A 22,777-nucleotide genomic window follows, 5' to 3' on the forward strand; every position below is an offset into this window, starting at 1 on the left:
AGAAAGATCTCTCTCTCCGTGGGATTCTCTAAGTTTGTCTAGAGTAATGAAGCACATCTGAAGGTGCCTAGGGTATGTCTGTCAGAAGTGAGAGAGTCTATTTATAGGAAGGGGGGACATCATACAGACGGAAGGGGGACAAAGAGGGTGGATTAGAGGAACCTGAAGACACCTGAGTCAGTTACACTATGAACCAGTTCCATCACTGTCCTGTATCACACGAGCCCCAAAATGTTCCTTTTATTTAAACTGATTTAGGTTGAATTTCAGTTGCCCACAAGCCAAAGAATTCTGCACACTAGAATCCTCTTTCAGAAAATCTCATCCTGACCCACAGAAACTGGCCCTGGCATATCCTGTCCCATCTCCCACCCCTTGGCCTGAGCAGTCAATTTCTTCCCTGAATCATTCAGTCAAGGGTGACTTCCAGGCAGTTTGGCAAGTGCTCCCCCATGGTTGGGGGCACCCCAATTCCAGGGAGCCCAGAAAGGGAGTCTTCTGGACTCCATATCATAGCTCTGTTCTGGTGGGTGAGACCTTGAAACTGTGACCCCAGCACACAGCATCCCAGTCCCATCGTGTGATCTATGTGTGCGTGTTAAGTCGCTTCAGTCGTGTCCGACTCTGCAACCCCGTGGACTGTAGCCCTCCAGGCTCCTCTGTCCGTGGGGATTCTCCAGGCAAGAATACTGGAGTGGGTTGCTGTGCCCTCCTCCAGGGGCTCTTCCTGACCCAGGGATCAAACCCGGGTCTCTTATGTCTCCTGAATTGGCAGGTGGGCTCTTTATCACTAGCACCACCCGGGAAGCCTGATCTACATGTTTATAAGTCTGCAAAGTACCACCAGGGGCCTTTTGGATAACCTCCCCCCTCCCCACCCACCACACATACACATCTCACAAGGATAACCACAATTTGTAGAAATAGCAGAGTTGGAGCCTCTAAGAGGAAAAATGGAATTTCTTTACTGTTACAATTTCAAGACTTCTCTCCACAAATCCATTAGTCTTGTAATTCTGCAAACTGGTATTTAACACCTCTCCTTCAACCGTCATGTTCTAATTCCTTCCAACTTGTGCCTCTTTAGGAACTGGGCCCTCCCAAAAGAGCCTGCCACTAGGTCAGTCTCTCTCCGCGTGGCGCCTCCTCATCTGTACTGAAAAGAAATATGGACATTTCCAGTTAAATTCTTTTTTTTAATTATTATTAATTAATTCTTTGGCTGTGTGCCTCTGTAGTTAGGGCCCACGGGCTCAGTTGCTCGGTGCTGCGTCGGATCTTAGTTCCCCGAACAGGGATTGAGCCCACGCCCCCTGCACTGGCAAGTGGATTCCTAACTTCCCTGGACCACCAGGGAAGCCCCTCCGCTTGAATTCTTAAAAGGACCCTCATCTCTCCATTTCCATCTGAGGAAGAGAGGAGGGAGCCACGTTTTCCCATCCCACGGTTTTTAATGGCTGCACACTCTTCCTTGGAGTGAATTGCCTCCATTTACATAACCACTTCCCTATTACTGCTGCTGCTGCTGCTAAGTTGCTTCAATCATGTCCGACTGTGGGTTGCCATTTCCTTCTCCAATGCATGAAAGTGAAAAGCAAAAATGAAGTCGCTCAGTTGTGCCCGACTCTAGTGACCCCATGGACTGCAGCCTACCAGGCCCCTCCATCCATGGGATTTTCCAGGCAAGAGTACTGGAGTGGGGTGCCATTGCCTTCTCCCAAAGTTCAACTTTCAGCTCTTAAAAATAACACTGCAATGGACACATTGGAGTAGGAATCTTTTTTCCATGTCTAGCTTATTGCCAGGAACAGATTTACCAAGACAATGGGGAGGACTTTTGGTACATGTTGTCTTGGGACATTAAAAACACACACACACACATACACACAAAACTGAACGTGTAAATAAGAGTCCCCATTGAGAAGAAAAGGAAAGGGACTATGTGGAATGTTCAACACCCCAGACAAAATAATAGTAGGCAGGGTGAAGAGTCAGGAAGTCAACTCCATTGTTGCACATCACAGCGCTGCCAGAAAAGTGTGTGGCTTTCCCATTATTCAAAGAGCAGGGGCTTCTGTTTCCTTTGACAATGAACTCTAATTGGATATCAGAACCAGATTGTTTGACTCAGCCCTGTCTTCCAAAATACAAGCAGTCTCACATAAGGTTAACATAAAATCTTACATGTGAGGTATCAAAATGATCACTCTTCCTGCCTCTTTCCCACAGCCCCCTCCAGCCCTCCCTGGGCTTCCTTCTGGCCTCCCTGCCTCCAGCTTTGCCTCAGTTTAATCCACGGAACTTTATATCCCCAGACAAACGTTCTTCAGTGTCTACTTTGGTATTGCTCATCATGGGACACAAATTCATCAGAGAGCTACAAGAATAGATTTCCCCCAGAGCTAGCAGCAGCCTGGGCAGAAGACATGGAAAAGGGGTGAGACTGGTGTTTGAATTCCCCCCAAAGCAGAGCCTGAAACAAGGACTTGGGAGCAAGGAGTTCATTTGGAGGGCGATCCCAGGAGGCACTGTGAAGTGGTGAAGAAGCGGGGAGCCTGGCAGGGGTGGGCCCCCCTCTCTCTCGCTCTCTCTGCCTCTTTTCTTCTCTTTCGTTCTCTCTCCACACACACATGCACATTTATACATATAATTAAAAAAGAAAATAAGATCTTATGCCGCTTTCTGATTGCCTTGCTCGACTCTGTTGGACATTGTTCCATGTCAATTAGATATATTTTGTACCAAAATTTTCAATGGTGGAACAACTATTCCACTGGGAAGACACATCCCATCAGACATCTATTGTTTCAAATTCTGGTTGACGTAAAGAGAGATACGACAAACAAGATAAATCTTCCTAAAACATAGCTATGTACACATCATCTGCTTATTTCTCTCCTGCAAAACCCACCAAGAATTTCCCATTACCCATATGGAAAAGCCTCACTTCTATAACTTGGCCATGGAGTCTGACCTGGGTCTGCCTGGAACGTCCCTCTGCCCAGCTCCCCTCACCCTGCCAGGCATTTTGAGCCACTGGACCTTTCTAGGTCCTGTCCGTTTGCTCTGGCTGTGTCCCCAGCCTGGGCTGCCCTGTCCCATCCATTGGCCCCATTCTAAGGGTCTCCGCTTCCTTCAAAACTCCATCCTTCAGCGACAGAGTCATCTCTTTCTCATGATCCTTCCTCACAGAAGGCTTTGCCTAGGTTACACTGTGCCCTCGTTTTTCACTTCCCAACAATGCTGGAACCAGCAAGGATACACCGCTGTGCCTAGAGTGCTCCGAAGGAGCACACCCAGGCACCTCCTGGGCACAAAGCTTGGTTCTCTCTTTCTACCTGGAGTAAGGGTGGGCCTGAGACCACAGTGCCCCATCTCAGCTTGGTCATGGCTGTTGAAGCCAGAAGACCCCTGGGGACAGCTAACACACTGCCCACAGTACCCCGTCTCCCAGAGACAGGGACGAAGGTTTACTGAAGAAGAGGTGTGAATGGCCTTTCTGGTTCTAGACAACAGGACTGCTGGGAAGGAGAACACAACAGAAGTGGAGGGTGGGGGAAGGGCAACTCCAGGGTGCTAATCCCAGCTTCCTGTCTGGATTTTCTTCGACTGCTGCTCAGGGCCTATCTTAGGATGGTCACAGCTGCCGAAATAGATCTCTCCCTTCACCTGTTCGTAAGCAAAGAAGACCTTGATAACTTCCTGTCGAAAGAATGCATGCTTTGGTAATTTTTAAAAGATAAGGACAATAATGGGGGCACTGATGTTAAACTCCCCACTCTCCACTTTGGAGAAATGGCTCACCTTGACCAGGGACCAGGGAGCAAACAGGGACCAGCCTTCTCTGCGAACTTGGTCGGTGTTTCCTTCCATGTCTGCTCCAGAAGCCTCTCTTGGCCTGCAGGCGGGCCCTCTGATTCAGAGTGTCTGTGCTCAGTCATGTCTGACTCTTTGCAACCTCCATGGACCGCAGCCCGCCAGGCTCCTCTGTCCATGGAATTCTCTAGGCAAGAATACTGGAGTGGGTTGCCAAGCCCTTCTCCAGGGCATCTTCCCAACCCAGGGATCGAACCCCTGTCTCCTCCGTCTCCTGCACTGCAGGCAGATTCTCTACCATCGAGCCTCAGAGCAAGAGATGTGGAGCAAACCCCCTGCCCTCCTTGCTCACCTGCCCCTCACCCCCAAGTCTACAGCTGTATAATTCTCTACTCCTAACTCATCATCCTAGTCGATTGGGCGCCGGCCCTGAAAACCAAGTGTGCGAGGTGGGGTGGGCCTCCCCAGTCACTCATTTATTCATTCAACAAATACCACCCTCCCACCGCGCCCCGGCTCCCCAGGCCTGGTGCTGGGGGATGCCCAAGGTTGTGAGATACAGCGGAGGATGAGACGCGATGTCCAGAGAGCCCCAGCGCAGGGATTTGGGTATGGACATCTGGGAGAGAGTCCGGCCTCCGGAGCTGTGGGAATCCCCGGGAACCTCTCCTCCGTAGAGTTGGAGAGAGCCGAGCAGGAGGCGGGGACTTAGGGCGAAAGCCCCGGGCACCAGAGAGCAGGCGGGACCTGCAGACCTGCGCATGCGTGGGAGGAGACTTTGGCGTCCTCCAGTGTCGTCAAGGTAACCGTGATCCCCGCAGCTGGCCATGGCCTCAGGGATTGGAGGGAGCTGGAGTCACCCCGCAGCACAGACCGCAGCCCCAATGGTGAAGGCTGAGTCAGGGAGCGGAGCCTGCCTTTATCTGGACGACCTTGTGGGCAGGCGAGGGTCAGGGGCTGAGTTGGGGAAATATTCCTGGAGGTTCGAAACCCTGGAGGGGGTGGTGAGGAGAGAGATCCCAGCCGGAAAGAAAGAGACTTGACAGAGAACTGGGAGGCCGTGGGGGCGCAGAGGGCAGAAGCTCCTGCAGGTTTAGGGGCTCCCCATCCCTTCCCCGCCTGCCTGACTGATCCCCTCCTCCCCCCAGCCCTGGGTGACCATTCTGCAGCCCCTCCCGTGGACCATCCCACCCCCATCCCCGCAGCCAGGCCGCGTGAAGGAAGGTGAGACTACGGGAGTACCCCATGTTGTACCCTGCTCTGCCCGGCACATTCTCTGGGCGCCCCCCCACCCCACCCCACCCATCCACTCCCGGGCAGGATGCTGGGGAAATGACCCTGGCGTCGCCAGCAAGGGCAGGAGAAGGGCTGGCGGGGGCCTGCTGAACTCCGGTCCCTTAGATCTGCTGGAGCTGATGATGCTACAGAACGTTCAGATGAACCAGCTCTTTCTGAGTGGCCAGGTGGCAGCTGTGCTCAACCAGGGGCTTTCCTGGACTAACTCACAGGTGCGTTGCCTGGGGGTGGGGGTGGACTACCAGAGCTGCCCACCTGCAGGGACAGAGGTGGGCAAACATTTGGGGTTCCCTCCATCTTGCGGGAAAAAAGGAAAATCAGGCGACAGAGGAGCCAAAAGTCAGCCCACATCTATGTGGCTTCTCTGTTTGGCATCTATTACATGCCAGATGGCCATGCCATCCTCCATGGAGTAGAGGTAGGGGGTCCCAAAATCCAGACCACTCAGGTCTTGTGTCAAAGATCCCCCTGCAGTGCATCGCCCACTGGACTCCCAGGGACAGAGGTTCCACTGTACCCTCGCACTATAGGGTACCTGATAAATTACTAGGGGCTCAATTGCTTTTGTTGAACAAGTGACTGAAGAAATGGATGACTATGAATACAAGGCAATTTTGGCTGTGACTGGTACAAACTGTGAGGGCCACCTGGTTGGGTTTCCTCAGAAGAGCACGTGGCCTTAGAACCAGCCCTTAAAAGCCAGGTAGAGGAATTCCCTGGTGGTCCAATGTTAGGACTACGAGCTTCCACTGCTGGAGAGCCCGGGGTTCAATTCCTGGTCAGGGAACTAAGATCCCAGAAGCCTCTTGATGGGGCCAAAAAGAAAAAAAAAAAAAAAAAAAGCCAGGTATGATTCTGATGCTTGAAGGAGGTGAGGGGTGTACAGTCCACCATCTAGGTGAACAGCGACAAAGTCGGAGACAGGATGGAGGAAACCTTGTGTACTTTCACGCGCATGCGCGTGTGTGTGTTGGGGGGGTGGTACATGGGGGGAGCTCTAAGGCGGAGCCTTATTTAGCAGATGCTAGACACCGTGAGAGGTCTGGAGGAGTGACAGCTGGGTGGAGGGAGGAGGCCAGTCAGCTTGGAGGGAGCAGAGAGGAGGTTCAAGGAGGGGCTGGTCAGAGGCAGAGGGAGACCCTGAGGAGCTGCTGCCATCTCATCCCTTCACCCCTCCCCTGCCGGCCCTGGAGGTGGGGGTGGCCCTGGAATGAGCACCCCACCTCAACAGGGGCATAACTGGACCAGAGACTGGGGCTTGAGATGGGCTGGGACCCGGAACTCTTTACAGAAGTGCTTGCACCTGGACTAACCATCAGTGGAAAACAAAGAAACTAAAAATAACTGCACGCATGCGCAGCTGGGGCACTTACGAACAATAAGCTACAGAAAGGTCACAAATCAACTGCCGTTTCTGAGCTTCAGGAAGCAAAACAAGGGTACTGCGCATGATCCCTGCACACGGCACCACCAAGAGAGTGGGCGGACCACTTAAGCCACCCCTCTAGCCCAACCCACCATCAGCCCTCACTCTCTCCACATTTAAGGAACCAACCCATTCTTGTTGGGGAGGGAGTTTGGGCCCCCGACGACTCTCATTCTCACTCTCTGGTGCGGCTTGAGGCCCAGTGAATTATCAGCTTGAATTCCTTGGCTGGCTTCTTATTAAAATCTATTGATTAAAGAGTTGTATCCGACTCTTTGTGACCCCATGGACTATATAGTCCATGGAATTCTCCAGGCCAGAATATTGGAGTGGGTAGCCGTTCCCTTCTCCAGGGGATCTTCCCAACACAGGGATCGAATCCAAGTCTCCCACATTGCAGGAGGATTCTTTACCAGCTGAGCCACCAGGGAAGCCCAAGAATACTGGAGTGAGTAGCCTATCCCTTGTCCATGAAAGAGTCCAATGACCCTGGATCGGTAACAGGGTGAGGCCAGTGGGACTCCTGGGCCCAGCTCTGGAGCCATATTTGGATCCCTCCAGTCCCTGCTTGGCCACTTAGGAGCTGGGTAACCTTAGAAAAGCTGCTTAACCTGTGAGCCTCAGTTTTCCCACCTGCAGAATAAGGAATAAATGTCTCCAAAGTGCTTGCTTGCTTGTCTTAAATGCTCAAAAAACAGTAGCCCTTTTGAGCTGTGTATCTGAAGAAATAATTCAGAGGAATGGAGGACCAGGGGCAGGGAGAATCTGACGCTGTATTGTCTCCCCTCCCATCTTGCACAATCCCCAGGTCTCCTTGGAGATTCAACAGCAGGAGGAGAAGGAACCCCAGGAGGAGGGGCCTCTGGTTTTCCACCACCACTACCTGCCCTGCACCATGCCTGCCCTGGGCCCCCTGCTCCCCTGGTCAGGCCCTCTCCTTTCCACTCCCCTACACCAGCCCCGCGTGCAGGATTCAGCTGAGATTCAGCACCACCCTCCTGCGCCTGGAAAAAGGGGGGTGTAAGTGAGGCCGGGGGTCTGGGTGCTGCCAAGTCTTTGTTCCAGGGGTGGAAGAACTGGCCAGGGTCTGTGGGTGGGGTGGAGAGACTTGTGGGTCAAGTTGCAGAGGCCACTCTGAGAACTCTGATGGGGGGTTTCTTTTCCCTTCCCCATCTAAGGAGAGCGGTGCCCCCACCCCCACCGCCCAGTGCCACGGGAACTGTGGGTGCAGATGTACCTCCAGCTTCAGGTAAGGACCAGGTGGTCCCTAGGCCAAGGGGCAGATCCGAAGGCGGGGAGGGCCATGTGTCCCGAGGTGGGGGGCATGTTGTATTGTCATTACTAAGCGGGTCTGTCCCCTTAACTCTTCCTTGGGGCCCACTGAGGCAGGGGGCAGTCATGATGAGGATGCTTCTACCCCCAGACTATTACGATGCCGAGAGCCCATAGTGAGGACAGACAGCAGCCCTGGGGCCAGGCCAGCTTCATTGAAGAGTTGGAAACAGCCGCCCTGGATCCCCCGGGTCCAACTCATGCCTAACAACCACTTTCTACACCTGGCAACCCTTTTTACCATCCCCATCCCCAGCCAGGCCTCTCCTCGGGGTAAATGAGTCCCATCTCCACCACACGGAGACCTTGAACTAACCTGATATCTGATCCATGGTGAGAGCCCCTTAGAACCCCGTCCAGCCCCAGAAGCCACATGAAAGGCCAACCCTGTCCCATTGATCGCTGCCCGGCTGGCAGAGGCCTGGGAGACGGAGCCCTCACTCGACCTCCTCCCCTTCCCCTCTCTCTGGATGACCAGGGCTGTGGGGTCCCCATTTGGCCCAATAACAGAACTGAAGGTAAGAGGCGAGGACAGCTTTTGTTTCCATGGCTCTTGGAAGGCCCAGAGTGGCAGGGGAGGCCTGGCGGGGAGGTTCCTGGAGCCAAGCCATTGGGCCCCCACACTCACCCCTGGATGCTGGCTCTGTTGGCAGAAGAGAGCAGTCAGAGCCATGTCCTGGAGGGCCACGTGGGAACAGAGTGTCTCTCTGCCCCTCTGGGCCAGGGCGGGTCTCCCCACCCTCCCTCAGGAGGAAGGAGTCACTCAGGGTCCCTTCAGGCTGGGTGCTGGGTGCCCGGGCGGGTCGGCCTGGGGGCACACCAGGGTCTGGGTTTGCTGGGGCTCAGGAAGGCCTCTGAGGGAGAGGATGGAGGGAGGCTGAGGAGACATTTGGAGACAGAAGTTCAGCCAGGCCTGGTGGCTCTCCTTCCTGGCCATTCCCAGGAGGAGACACGAAGGCACGGGGTTAAGCCCAGGTGTTTGTATTGAGGCTGATTCACATGGTCCCTCCCCAGGCCTGGACCAGCCTAAGGAGCCACACTGAGTCCAGTGGCCGCCATGACAGTGGCCGCGCTGCTCACAGGGTCTGTGCCCGGTGGCTCCCTATCAGCCTTCTCCAATGGTCATGCACTGCGTAATAACCTGTCCGCCCCCGGTGCCACTTCTGGCTGAAGACAAAGCACAGGAAGACGAATGTCACAAACACGAGCAGCAGCACTATCAGGACCGCGATGATGATCACCATCTGGGTGTTGGGCTCGGGCTCTGGGGAGGGAAGGGCTAGAGGTCACAGAAGTCCTCTGGTCCCTGGTGCCAGGCTCCAGAGGGCCAGCTGTCTACCCGTCACCCAGCCACCCACCCCTGGGCAGCCTGCTGTCACTCTGCATTGCAGGGACGAGTGGAAAACGGTGTTATCACTGGAGGGAAGGAGGACCGGGGTCCGGGCCAGCAGCCGGCCTCTATGAGACCATGAGTGTTGATGGACTCAGACAGTGCCTTGCCATGCGCTGCCAGACCTCATGGTCTGCTCTGTGGCGAGGTCCAGGCCAAGCCCCTCCCTGGGCAGAGATGAGGGAGCTTTGGCCCAACTTCCTGAAGACAAAGAGGATCTTGACCATCTAGGGTCACAGAAGCGGGACTCCAGGGGACCTTAGGGGTTAGTCCGGTCAAATTTATCATTGGAGAGAGGGGTCAAGGCCAGAGAGAGGAGCTTGACTTGGTTAAGGTCACCCAGCTCACTCATGACCAAGCAACTAGTCAGGGTCCAAGCCAGGAACATGCCAGGAGCTCCAGGGAACCCCAGGGATCAAGTGTCGTTTCCCCGAGTGCCTCCCCTGAGCTGGCAGAGAGCCAGGCAAAGGCGTTTTCTTCCCCTGAGGGCTGAAAGTGAAGGTACCCCCTCCTGATCTGTGGGCTCCCCCTCACCTTTGACTTCAAGCCTCTGGGGATCTGAGACTCTGTGGACGACGCCACCGCCGTGAGAGCGCAGGTCCATCTGGGCCTCGCACGAGAAGTTATGGTGGCCGTCTTCCCTGTGAGCTGTGGTGTTATGGCTGACCATGGCATCTTGGGGGGAAGGTGCTGTCCCCACAAAGGTGTGATTGTACAAGATCTCAGTACCACGGAGCAGGGTGACAGTGAGGCCTTCGAGGGGCGCCACGGCGGGGACCCTGCACTCGATGGTGAACAGTGTCCCTGCGGCCACTGAGGTGGGCCACAGTGTCAGGAGGACTTGCTTTGGAGGGTCTGCAGGAAAGCGGAAGGGAGGTCTGCTCAGGATGGGGATGCTGCTCAGGCAGGCCCCACCGGCCCAGACCCTCCCCTGTGACCACGGTGTCCTCAGGAAGTGGGCTGGGGTGGGCAGGAGGAAGCAGTTCAATAGAGGAGGTGCCCTGGTGTCTACAAAGAAAAGGTTCAGAATCAGTTCAGTCAACTAGAAAGATGAAAGTTTTGGCTGTGTCTCTTTCCTCTCCATAAATTCAATAGAAATTTCAAAAATAAAACAGTTGGATAGTTTTGTTGAGAGAGACTTAGAAGGGAGAGCTCACTGGAATGGGGCCATGAATTGTGAGGGTTTTCAGGGAGGGGGCAAGAGTCAGACCTGCCTTGGTTTTCAGGATCAGGTTTAAAACTGTCTCTATCCCTTAGTTATTAAACACCATGGTTCCCTGAATTCTCTTTAACAAAAAAGAAAAAAAAAAGATTGATTTCTTTGGTTGAGCCAGGTCTTAGTTGTGCTATGTGGGATCTAGTTCCCTGACCAGGGATCAAACCCAGGTCCCCTGCATTGGGAGTGCTGAGTCAGCCACTGGACCACCAGGACATCTCTCTGGGTTCATATTTAAACTAGAATACCTAGCCCCCATTCCCCAAGGATAATATGGTAGAGTTCAGACATGTTTATACTCATTTGACTCACTGATGACAGTTCTGAGTGATACCCTGGGTGCCGAGCTTCTGGGAGAACCCCAGTCTCTCCATGGTCTCTGTGCCTGGTGGGCAGGTGTGTCTGTGTGTGATGGTCACACATTTGCAAAGGGCCCTCAGGGGGATATAAAACCTCGACCTTCTCTCCAGGAGGTGAATGGGTCAGTGGTGGTTGTGCCAGCCCTCCTGATGGGGTCCCTGTTGCTTGTCACGGAATGCAGGGTGTTCTGGTGATGAGGGTGCTCCGCAGCTGGGAGGGGACTGTGGAAATGACTTAGATTTGTCTAAAGCTTGCTTGGATTGTCTGCCTCTGAACAAATCTCAAAATCTTGGTTGTGGCAGGGTTCGAGGAGGCCAGGGGAGGGAGTGAGCAGATTCTGAGCCCGTGGCCTGGATCCAGGAGCCCAGGGAGGTGGGGACCATAGGACAGTGCCCAGGAGCAGTGACAGAGCCGCTCTGTGTGCAGACCCAGGCTCCGGCCTCGGGGAGCAGGGCCCGTGGGCGACACTCACAGAACACGGTGATGTTGAAAACTTTCGTCTCCTGCCTGCCGCCGCAGGTGAAACTGCACAGGAGCTTCTCATCCTTGGAGATGTTGGCGACCTTGAATAGCTTCCACTGAGCCTGGCTCTCCAGGAGAGTCTTGTTTAGGTGCGTCTCCAGAACAAGTTTCTTGGGGTCCGTGCAACTGGCAGTACAATTAATCAACTGAAACTCTCCAGACCCCACCATCAGATGCTCTGGCCCCTGGAACGCCTTCACACCAGACCCTGGAAGAACAGAAAACACTCTCACAAGACTCTCCCGCTGCCCTGCCCAGCTGGGCTGCCCACGATGCGCAGTCTCATCAATGGGTCCCTTCTGCTCCTCCCTCCGTTCAGACATTTCTGCCTCTGGTCTAGACCAAGGGGGATGTGCCCTAGCTGTCTCCCCCTCCCCGCTGCTCTTCCAGCTTGTCCCCTCCAGGTGAGTCTTCCTCATGCACATCTCCTATCTCCATGGAGATTATATTCAAACTTGCCCCCAGCCCAAACGACCCCTCCTCTGTGAAAGCCTCCCTGAACTGGAGGTGGATCGTGTCCTCTGAGGCCCCGTGTCCATGAGTTTGGCTCCTCCGCACTCCTTCCCTCTCTTTAGCAAATCCCTGTAGAACACCGGCTGTGTGGCAGGCACCATCTAGGCTCTGGGGAGCCCTCAGAGACGGAAGGAATTCAAAGCTTGCCCTTGTGGAGCTCGCACTGCCGTGAAAGACACTGAGTAACCAAAAGCGAATTAGCCAGCCTGCCAATTGGTGGGAGTGCGCAAGAAAGGAAACAGGGAGTGGGTAGGTCTGCCACGTGAAATACTGTGCTCAGGACAGGTTTCATGGAAATAGTGACATTTGAGGAAGGAGTAAGGAAATGAGGGGAGCTTGGCTGCCAGCTGTCTGCAGAGGGCAGAAAACCCCCAGCGCCAAGACCCTGGGCAGGGAGGACACCAGGATGGCTGGAGCCCAGCGAGGAAGAAGGCCCAGAATCTGACCTGATGTCGGCCAGCTGGGCCAGGGCTGTGCCCTGTGTTCCTGCCACACCCACCCGTCCCCACCTAGCCCTCAGCTGGGGAAAGAGAAAGGTTCTCTAGGGAGAGAAAGAGAGCTGCCTTTCAATCCCAAGTTTGCCAGCTCTGTGGCCTTGGGCAAAGTGCTTTCCTTTTCTGAGCCTCAGTTTCTCCATCTTTCAAATGGGCTAGTAATCCCTTTCCTGCATGGTTGTCAGGAAGGAACCTGACAGGTTTTCCAAAACAGAGTGCTCACACCTAGAAGCATTCTCCTTCACCGTCTCCTGGACCACCCAGAAGGGGCTTCGTTTGCACTTTGATGGTCAGCAGAAGACGATGCCTTCCACTGACCTCTGCTGTGCACTGGGCCACCTCTGAAGACCAGCTGGGACGTGCCCTCACTTTCCCTTGAGCCCCAGCCTCCTTGGTCTCCCATCAGTCTCCACGACCTGCCACATCCACACACCCTGAAGCTATGGGGCCTGTTAACCCAAAGTGTGAAGGCCAGGTCCCCCATCTGCTGCCCGGGGGTCATGGGGTCCTGGGGAAACCAGGCTTGCATAGCATCCCACACCCGTGGCGGGCAGCCGCTGTGCTCAAAGCCTCAGTGACTTCGGGACCCGGACCCCCTTCTCCACACAACACCAGGGGAACAGGCGCCCTAACCTCTGGCTGGCACACACCCAGTCTGGACCCCCCGGCTCACCTCGGCAGCAGAGCAGGACAAGAAAGGCTGTGAGCATTCCCCAGCCACCAAAAGGGGACATCTCGGGTGGCGTCCGCAGGCTCACAGGGAACAGCTGAGGACTGCCTGCAGAGAGGTGAAGGGCTCCGGTCAGGCAGCCGGTGGGGGAGGACTTGTGTCTGCAGTCCGGAACCCCCAGCCTTCTGTAAGCTGATGACCGTATTTCCTCTCATTATCTGAGTGGTCTTGGGCAGGCCACGTGGAAGGCCAGCTCCCAGGGCCACAGGTCTGCAAGAAGTGGGGCAGAGGAAGCCAGGAGTCAGCTGATAAGAGGGACTTACCTAGTCCTCCTGGCACGGTCCTGTGTGGGGTGGGGCGGACACCTGGGGCTCGTGTGTGTGATGTTTGCACACGGGGCCCCAAATCTGGGGAGCCCCGACTCCCACAGGACACTTTATTGGTTTTACAAGGGAGGGACTTTCCAAGTTGGAAAGAGTGTTTGGAAGGCGATAGCTGGACATCCTCCTCCTTCCTCTGGCCCCCTCCCCTTTTAAATTTCTGGTGATGCACAGGGTCCCCAGGCACTTTCTTGTCTCTTTTCTTAGCTAAATGTGATTTCACGTTACTAATTCAAGGAGGAAGGAAAGGGAAATGAGCATTTCATGGATGCCTATTCTCTTATGGACTAAGTTAGGTTTTAATACATTGTCTCATCATCACACCAAATCTACCAATGTTGATTGTGGATCTGGGGAAGTTCAGGGCTCAGGTGAATTATAACTTGCCTAAATCACAACGATATCAGGTGATGGAACTGCGGTGAGAATTTAGGAATGAGGAGCGTTTGGTTGGAGAATTGGTGGTTGCCAGGGATTAAAGGGAGGGAGACACGGACTGAAAGAGCAGAGAGGACTTTAGGACGGAGAAGCTGCTCTGTTTGCTACAACAATGGCGCATACGTGTCAGTACACACTTGCCCAAACCCACAGAATGTAGACACCACGACTGAACCGTAATGTCGACGGCGGTCTTTGGGTGATAACGACGTGTCAGTGCAGGTTCATCAGTCACAAGGAATGGACCCTCTGGTGGGGGATGTTGGTAACAGGAGAGGCTGTGCATGTGTGGGGACAGGAGGTATGTGGCAAGTCTCCTTTTCCCCTAAGTTTTTCTCTAAGCCTAAAACTGTTCTTCTAAAAAGAAGTCTACTAAAAAAAAAATGGAGATAGTGGAGGACAGAGGAGCTGGTGTGTTATAGTCCATAGGGTTGGAAGAGTCGGCACGACTTAGAGGCTGATCAGCAACAACAGAAAAATAGCTCAAACACAGCACCTTGGAAGGCAGCCTCCTGGGTCAGGATGCTTGTCAGCTACAGATTGTTGTTGACAGTGCAGGCTTGTATGACTTCCCTGCGGGTCCAGTCGTTCAGACTCTGCTTCCAAGTGTTTGATCCCTGCTCTGGGGAACTAACGGTCCATATGCGCATGTCATGGCCAAAAATAAAGAAACTGCAGGTTTTTTAACTCAGTTTTTAGCAGCTTTAGAGGAAGTAATTTACTCGGTCATTTCTAAATTTTTATCTCAAATTACATTTTTAAAATATGTATTTACTTGGCTGCACCAAGTCTTAGTTCTGGCATGTGGGATCTAGTTCCCTGACCAGGGATGGAACCAGACCCCATGCACTGCGAGCTGGAAGTCATAGCCACTGGACCTCCAGGGAAGTTTTTCGGATTACCCTTTAGAATATTTAAAACACAAAACCCAGTTCTACATTGTTTATGAGACACATCTAATGAATAAGCATGTGGAATGGTGGAATGAAAAAGGATATACCAGGCAAAAGCTAACCGAAAGAAAAATGGGGAAAGTTCTATTCATATCAAAGAAAAAGGAATTTTAAGACAAAAAATATTTATTAGGGCTACAATGAGTACCTAGATTAAATGGTCAGTTCATACAGAAATTATAATTGTTGTATACTTGTAAGCACTTAGCTTGAAGGAACAACAAAGAGATAAAACCATCATCACAGCAAGAAATTTTAATACAACATCTCTCTATTATGAATAATGAAGCAAATGTGAAAAGATGCTCACCATCATTCATCATGAGCGAAAGGCACATCAAAACCACAATGAGACATCACCCCACCACTGTCAGAATGGTTATCATCAAAGACAACAAATAAAAACACTGGCAAGGGTGTGGAGAAAAGGGAACCCTCGTGTCCTCTTGGTGGGATTATAAATTGGTGCAAATGCTGTGGAGAAACGTGTAGAGGTGCCTCAAAAGTTAAAAATAGAACTGACGTTATGATCCAGCAATTTCACTTCTGGGTATTCTCCTGAAAAAAACAAAAGCACTAATTCGATGACCTATATGTACACCAGTGTCCACTGTGGCATCATTTCCAATAGCCAACATGAGAAAGCCACCTGAATGTTCATCCATAGATGTGTGAATAAAGATGTGTTTGGTATAGCTATACAACGGAATATCTTTCAGCCATAAAGAATGAATTCTTGCCATTTTCGACAGCACGGACAGACCTAGAGGGCATTATGCCAAGTGCAATGACTCAGACAGAGAAAGACAAATACCAGATGATCTCACATATGTGCAGGATCTGAAAACCAAAACAAACAAAACCAGGCTCCTACGGATAGAGACCAAATGGGTGGTTGCTGGAGGCAAAGGGGCTGAGCAGGGTCCAAAATAGATGAATGGGATTAAGAGGTGCAAAGCACCAATTACAGAGCAAGCCACAGGGATGCAATACAGCATCAGGAATATGGTCTGTAATATTGGAATAACTTTGTATGGAGACAGGTGGATACTAGACTTATTGTGGTGATATTCGCATAATGTATGCAAATACCAAACCGCTGTGTAGCACAGCTGAAGGTGACATAATACTGTATATCACAAGCCAGTCTAAAAGTTTAAAGTAATGTATCTTGCAATTCACAAAAGAAGAAGACTACAGATTCATAGAAACTGAAAGAAGAGCAGTGGTTGCCACGGCCTGGGAGCAGGGGGAAATGGTGAGTTGTTTGTTTAATGCATACAGACTTTCAGTTTTCTAAGAAAAAAAAGTCTTGAGATCCATCATGAAAAAATGTGAATATAACACAACCAAATGTGCATTTAAAAACAGTTAAGTGGGGTATTTTGTGTTAGGTGTATTTTACTATAATTGAAGATTAATTTATACAACATTGTAAATCTTCAATAAGCTTAAAAATTAAAAACATATAAATAATTTATGCCAAGAAATATGACACCAAGCAGACCAAGTCCTAGAAAAAGTGGTTCAGTGCAGTCGCTCCGTCGTGTCCGACTCTTTGCAGACACGCAAAAATACCTCACTTGATTGAAGAAGAAATAAAAAGCCTGAATAGTTCTACAACTATTATAGAAATTACATCCATAATTTGAACTCTCCCCACAAAGAAAATATCAAGTCTAGATAGCATTACAGAAGTTTAAGTGGGGATAATTCTAATCTTACAAAAACTCTCTCTGAGAATGAAAATAGCAGGAACACGCTCTCTTTCTAGGAGGCAAGTGTACCCTTAATACCAAAATGAGACAAGAATAGGATGAAATAGAAAAATTAGAAGCCAGTGTCACTCATGAATAAAAAGGCAAAATAAAAATACAAACAGACCAAATCTAGGCGTGTATTAAAAATATTAGACATCATATCCAAGTTAGGCTTAGCTATGAAAAGTTGGTCTCACGATAGAAGAGAAAGGTACCAATGTCATGTATTATTGTTGGGAACAGTGAACTGCGGTGCTTTATGTCTCAACACTTCTGCGCTCCTCTGAAATCATCTGTATTTACAGCAGATAATTTCCTGCAACCTGAGACTCATCTTATGTTCCATGACCCCACCTCAAGTTTATACCATGCTTCTGTTTTGCTTTTTTGCCTCAGGGTCTTCAATGCTTTAGGAGTCACTTAGATACCTGTAGTGTTTCTTAGAAGCCTAGGACTGTCAAGTTCCCTAACATGAATCCCTCAACCAAGGAGAGGCCAAGAGCTAGGAGAAACGTGTTCCAGCCTCTTTGTTTTGGGGAGGCAGTTCTAGCCAGCATCCTGTAGACCTATCAGGGATTCTGGAAGGCTTGAGCCCCCTTTGCTCACACCTGCAGCATCAGCTCTGCATCTTCTGGTGGCTTTCTCTCCCCTGTTCCAGTCTTATTCCTTCACTCCCTCCTTCCTGGCCTCGGTAATTAAGTAATCCACCTGAAATAATCTACCTGAACTGCAGTCCTGTTGCAGGCTCTACTTTAAAGGAGTCCAATCTAAAAACTTATGTTACAGTTTTAAGAAGAAAAAACATGATCATCTTAACAGATCTAGAAAAAAAAAAGATGACATTCAATATTCTTTCATGATAAAACCTCTTAGCAGACTAGAAGGAAATATCCTTAACATGACACAGGAAACTTAGACAAAGTTTGCATATGTACTATTATTTCTTTAACATCTGTATTATTTTTTTTAATGAGTAAATCTTAGGGGCATTTCCTTTAAAATCTGGAACCAAACAAGATGCCCACTGTCTTTGCTTCTATGTTGACATTTTACCAGAGGTCCTAGACAATATAGTAAGACAAGAAAAAGAAATTAAAGGCCTAGGGATGGGAAAAGAGCAAAATCATCAGTGTTTTCATATGACATGGTTGCCTAGATAGAACATTCAAATGAATGATCAGACAAATGATTCAAAATAATCAGAGATTTTAGCAAGACAGCTAGCTGTAAGATCAATATTCAAAAAGAAACTGCTTTTGTATATAACAGTAACATACAAAAATGTAATTTAGGACTTCCCTGGTGGCCCAGTGGTTAAGAGTCTGCACTTACACTGCAGGGGCCACAGGTTTGATCCCTGGTCAGGGAAGTTCTGCACGCTGCCAGGAGTATCTAGGAAAAAAAAGTAGTTTAAAAAGCACACTATGAATGCAATCCCTATCAAGCTACCAGCCATATTTTTCACAGAACTAGAACAAATAATTTCAAGATTTGTATGGAAATACAAGAAACCTCGAATTGCCAAAGCAATCTTGAGAAAGAAGAATGGAACTGGAGGAATCAACTTGCCTGACTTCAGGCTCTACTACAAAGCCACAGTCAGCAAAACAGTATGGTACTGGCACAAAGACAGACATATAGACCAATGGAACAAAATAGAAAGTCCAGAGATAAATCCACACACATATGGACACCTTATCTTTGACAAAGGAGGCAAGAATATACAATGGAGTAAAGATAATCTCTTTAACAAGTGGTGCTGGGAAAACTGGTCAACCACTTGTAAAAGAATGAAACTAGATCACTTTCTAACACCGCACACAAAAATAAACTCAAAATGGATTAAAGATCTAAATGTAAGACCAGAAACTATAAAACTCCTAGAGGAGAACATAGGCAAAACACTCTCCGACATAAATCACAGCAGGATCCTCTATGATCCACCTCCCAGAATTCTGGAAATAAAAGCAAAAATAAACAAACGGGATCTAATTAAAATTAAAAGCTTCTGCACAACAAAGGAAAATATAAGCAAGGTGAAAAGACAGCCTTCTGAATGGGAGAAAATAATAGCAAATGAAGCAACTGACAAACAACTAATCTCAAAAATATACAAGCAACTTATGCAGCTCAATTCCAGAAAAATAAACGACCCAATCAAAAAATGGGCCAAAGAACTAAATAGACATTTCTCCAAAGAAGACATAAGGATGGCTAACAAACACATGAAAAGATGCTCAACATCACTCATTATTAGAGAAATGCAAATCAAAACCACAATGAGGTACCACTTCACACCAGTCAGAATGGCTGTGATCCAAAAATCTGCAAGCAATAAATGCTGGAGAGGGTGTGGAGAAAAGGGAACCCTTCTACACTGTTGGTGGGAATGCAAACTAGTACAGCCACTATGGAGAACAGTGTGGAGATTCCTTAAAAAATTGTAAATAGAACTACCTTATGACCCAGCAATCCCACTGCTGGGCATACACACCGAGGAAACCAGAATTGAAAGAGACACATGTACCCCAATGTTCATCGCAGCACTGTTTATAATAGCCAGGACATGGAAACAACCTAGATGTCCATCAGCAGATGAATGGATAAGAAAGCTGTGGTACATATACACAATGGAGTATTACTCAGCCGTTAAAAAGAATTCATTTGAATCAGTTCTGATGAGATGGATGAAACTGGAGCCGATTATACAGAGTGAAGTAAGCCAGAAAGAGAAACACCAATACAGTATACTAACACATATATATGGAATTTAGAAAGATGGCAATGACGACCCTGTATGCAAGACAGCAAAAAAGACACAGATGTGTATAACGGACTTTTGGACTCAGAGGGAGAGGGAGACGGTGGGATGATTTGGGAGAATGGCATTCTAACATGTATACTGTCATGTAAGAATCGAATCGCCAGTCTATGTCTGACGCAGGATACAGCATGCTTGGGGCTGGTGCACGGGGATGACCCAGAGAGATGTTATGGGGAGGGAGGTGGGAGGGGGGTTCGTGTTTGGGAACACATGTAAGAATTAAAGATTTTAAAATTAAAAAAATAAAAAATAAAAAAATAAAAAATAAATTGAAAAAATTGAAATAAAATCCCCCCCCAAAAAAGCACACTATGTATAGTAGCCAAAAGATAGAAGTAACACATATACAGAAACAAAAAAATAGCAGAATATAAGACCTATAGTCAGAAAGTTATAAAACACAATTGAAAGACATTAAACACAATTTAAATAAATGTAGAACCCACTCATGTTCATGACTAAGGGATTCAATATTATAATGAGGACAATTCTCTTCCTATAGATTTAATGCAATTCTAATAGATCCCAATAAGGGATTTCATGGAAAACAAAAGATGATTCTAAACCTTATTATGGAAAGAACAAAAGGACCAAGACACCCCTAAAGAAGAATAAAATGAGGGGATTTGCCCTACTGGATATGAAGACATACTATAATAAATAATTTAGACAAATTAACCACTGCAACAGTAAAAAAGTGCCCAGAAATAGTCTTGCGTGAAACTCACACACCTGACAAAAATGGCACTGTAGATCACCGGGTGGAAGAAGGAGATAAAAATGAATGATGCTTGAGTAACTGGTTAACTATATGGAGAAAAAAGATGGGAAATAGATCCCTACATTGCTCTCTTCATTGGGAGGGATTATCCCTACATTCCTCACCTGGAATGAAGAAATCAATTCTATCTAATTTAAAGATCTACATGTAAAAGAACACTTTAAAAACTTTTGTAAGAAAATATACACTTAGTCACTCAGTCGTGTCCTGTAGACAGCCAGGCTCCACTGTCCATGGGAATTCCCAGGCAAGAATGCTGGAGTGGGTTGCCATTTCCTACTTCAGGAGATCTTCCTGACCCAGGCCTCCCCTCCTGCAGTGGCTCCTGAGTTGCGGGCAGATTCTTTACCGCTGAGCCACCGGGGAAATCCATAAGAAAATACAGGAGAGTATGTTTACGTCCTTAGGGCAAGGAACAACTTCCTAAGCAAGACCTCAAGATCACCACTGCTAGAATAAACAACTGATAATTGTGAGTATATTAAAGACATCATGAACATTTCAAGGAAAACAAAACCTCTCAACTAATGAAAAGATGCTTTTACTCAGTAAGAGCCGGGGAAGTTCAAACCACAATGAGGAACCACTTTATATCTACTGGATTGGCAGAAGTTAAGAAAGTCCACACGACCAGTTGTTGGAGAGGCTGTCGGTCAATAGGAACTCGTATATTGCTGGTGAGGGTGTATTTTGGTTCTCTGAGAAATAATGAGGCATTATCTTCTAATGCTGAATAGTGTTATATCCTATAACCCACAATTCAACCCTTAGATATATGCCCTAGAGAAACTCTTGCACTAAGAAGCAGACGACCTGTCCTGTTCTTCATCTGTATGACCCTGAGCAAGTCACTTTAATCTCTGTGTGCCTCAGTTTTCTCTTCTGTAAAATGGGATTAACCATAGCACATGCCTTATGGGAATGGTGTGTGGATTAAACTATTTAAATGACAATATTAAAAGGTATTCAAAACAGTAGCTGGCACACAGAATAGGTTCTACAACTATTTCATAAAATGAAAATCAATGGATGTGATAAAGCACTCAATTAAAGAAAGAATCAAGAGAACAATAACAACAGACTTTGGGAGGCTGGTTGTTTATGTCTCGGTGGAGGTGAGTGGCACAGTAGGTAGATGGAAGGTTTGGTGGCAGTTCATCCTTGAGTGCTGGGTTCCGGGCTGATCGTCAGGTTATCTCACTGTGCAATGCACATGCATGTTACATATAAGTGTTCATTATGTGTCACATATTACATTTTACAAAAGGAATACAAAGGGAAAAGAGAAACTCCTACCTATCTAGAAAGAAGAGGCTCCTTGGAAGTATGAGCCACAGGACAGGAAAGTCCCTTCTAACCAGGTAGGATTTCACTGAATGGGATTCATCAGGAACCTTGGGTGTGACCCCAAGAGGCTGGGGACTATACTTGTCCCCTAAGCATCAGCTCTGAGCTCAGTCCAGATGACCTGGACACATGTGGGCCATGGCGGGAAGGCAGCCCCACGCTTCTAAGAGGGTGGTGTGGTTGACAGAGAGGAGAGGAAGAGAAAGGACAAAAACAGGAAATAACCACCGAGCAATAGGCTGTTGGACTCAGAGAGATGGCTGAAGTGAGCTCCTCATGCAAGGACCAAGGAGCCGGAGGAAATTCTGTAGCAACTCCAGCCCGTGGGCTTATGGGGAGACAGGGAGAGACAGGAAACAGGGAGAGAGAGGGCTTATCCAAGCCCTTTCCACTCTGGCAAGAGGGAAGCAGGGAGCATCACCTTACCTGTATCAGCTAACGGGTACTGCCGTGATGGGGAAAGAGGGTGGCCGGGGTCCAGTTCCAGCAGCCGTTGTTCCCTAGGCTGCTGCTGGTTCAACAAGCGTTGCCTAGTTTTTGACTGATTTCCCTTCTCAGAAGTCACGTGCTTCCTGTCTCAGCTCTGACCCCTACTAACATCACTTTCTGTTTATTACCTCTTGTTTTAAACCCCAGTAAATAAATACCGGGGCTTCCCAGGTGGCTCATTATATAAAAATCTGCCTGCCAATGTGGGAGCCAATTCGTGAGTCAGGAAGATCCCCTGGAGAATGAAATGACACCCCACTCCAGTGTTCTTGCCTGGGAAACCCCAAGGACAGAGGAGTCTGGCGGGGTATAGTGCATGGGGTCCCAAATGGTCAGACATGACTGAGCATGCACGCATGCATTCAAGGGAACAAGACAGTTGAGGCCACACAAGCTGAAGATCCCCTGGCTGGGGATCTTAGTTCCTCAACCAGGAATTAAGCTCGGGTCACAGCAGTGAAACTGCTACTAACCACTGGACCAGCAGGGAATTCCCTCTGCACTTTTTTTTTTTTTTTTTGGATGTGTGGTTTCTGTGCTCCTGGGGGCCTTGGATGAAGGAGACAGATCCAGGATGAGCCGCCCACTGAACCCCTGCAGGAGGCTTGTCTACATCAGGGAGCAGGGTCTTTCGTGTATATGACATGCCCAACCACCGAACACTTCTACTTACAACTAAGAACAATTGTGTTCTGAGATCTTTTCACAGCTGCCACTTCACCTAACAATTAAAAACACCCTCCTCTGGCAGAGTAGTTTGTACCAAGAGG

General features: G+C 49.1%; 2 protein-coding genes across 6 annotated transcripts in view; one reads left to right on the forward strand and one right to left on the reverse strand.

Moving 5' to 3' along the window:
- Positions 1 to 1,764: 1,764 nt before the first annotated feature.
- LOC114116836 (intercellular adhesion molecule 2) lies at positions 1,765 to 22,057 on the reverse strand. 3 transcript variants are annotated; one of them, XM_027974342.3, is made up of 5 exons: positions 21,945 to 22,057; positions 13,039 to 13,143; positions 11,309 to 11,566; positions 9,795 to 10,115; positions 1,765 to 9,134 (listed from the first exon to the last, which is right to left on the reverse strand). In XM_027974342.3, exons 2-5 carry the CDS (start codon positions 13,097 to 13,099, stop codon positions 8,947 to 8,949), a joined length of 828 nt encoding a protein of 275 aa, XP_027830143.1. In that variant the 5' UTR covers positions 13,100 to 13,143; positions 21,945 to 22,057; the 3' UTR covers positions 1,765 to 8,946. The 3 variants fall into 3 exon arrangements, with proteins under 3 accessions (XP_027830143.1, XP_027830141.1, XP_060250926.1); XM_027974340.2 differs by having other exon boundaries at positions 8,836 to 9,134; positions 9,795 to 10,268; positions 13,039 to 13,305; XM_060394943.1 differs by having other exon boundaries at positions 8,836 to 9,134; positions 9,795 to 10,268; positions 13,359 to 22,057.
- The window catches only part of PRR29 (proline rich 29), a 44,248-nt gene continuing 26,091 nt past the window's right edge, over positions 4,621 to 22,777 (forward strand). Inside the window, exons 1-6 of one of the 3 annotated variants that reach the window (XM_042256176.2) lie at positions 4,621 to 4,703; positions 4,965 to 5,324; positions 6,939 to 6,986; positions 7,347 to 7,558; positions 7,717 to 7,787; positions 7,962 to 8,392. In XM_042256176.2, coding sequence (XP_042112110.1) covers positions 4,644 to 4,703; positions 4,965 to 5,324; positions 6,939 to 6,986; positions 7,347 to 7,558; positions 7,717 to 7,787; positions 7,962 to 7,987 — 777 coding nt within the window. In that variant the 5' untranslated portion in view covers positions 4,621 to 4,643 and the 3' untranslated portion in view covers positions 7,988 to 8,392. Of the gene's footprint in view, positions 4,704 to 4,964; positions 5,325 to 6,938; positions 6,987 to 7,346; positions 7,788 to 7,961; positions 8,393 to 22,777 lie in introns of those variants that run through there. The other 2 variants (XM_027974345.3, XR_009595363.1) reach the window with 2 other exon arrangements.

This window comes from Ovis aries, chromosome 11, assembly GCF_016772045.2.
Source record: "Ovis aries strain OAR_USU_Benz2616 breed Rambouillet chromosome 11, ARS-UI_Ramb_v3.0, whole genome shotgun sequence".
NCBI lineage: Eukaryota > Metazoa > Chordata > Mammalia > Artiodactyla > Bovidae > Ovis > Ovis aries.

What these genes read in the sequence shown, in the direction of transcription:
- LOC114116836 (XM_027974340.2), bottom strand. Translation starts at nt 13,099, where the DNA reads ATGTCCCCTTTTGGTGGCTGGGGAATGCTCACAGCCTTTCTTGTCCTG. An exon ending in TGTCCTGCTCTGCTGCCGAG is followed by an intron (nt 11,567 to 13,038) that starts GTGAGCCGGGGG and finishes CTGTTCTTCCAG; the next exon opens with GGTCTGGTGTGAAGGCGTTC. An exon ending in TTTCAACATCACCGTGTTCT is followed by an intron (nt 10,269 to 11,308) that starts GTGAGTGTCGCC and finishes TTTTCTTTGTAG; the next exon opens with ACACCAGGGCACCTCCTCTA.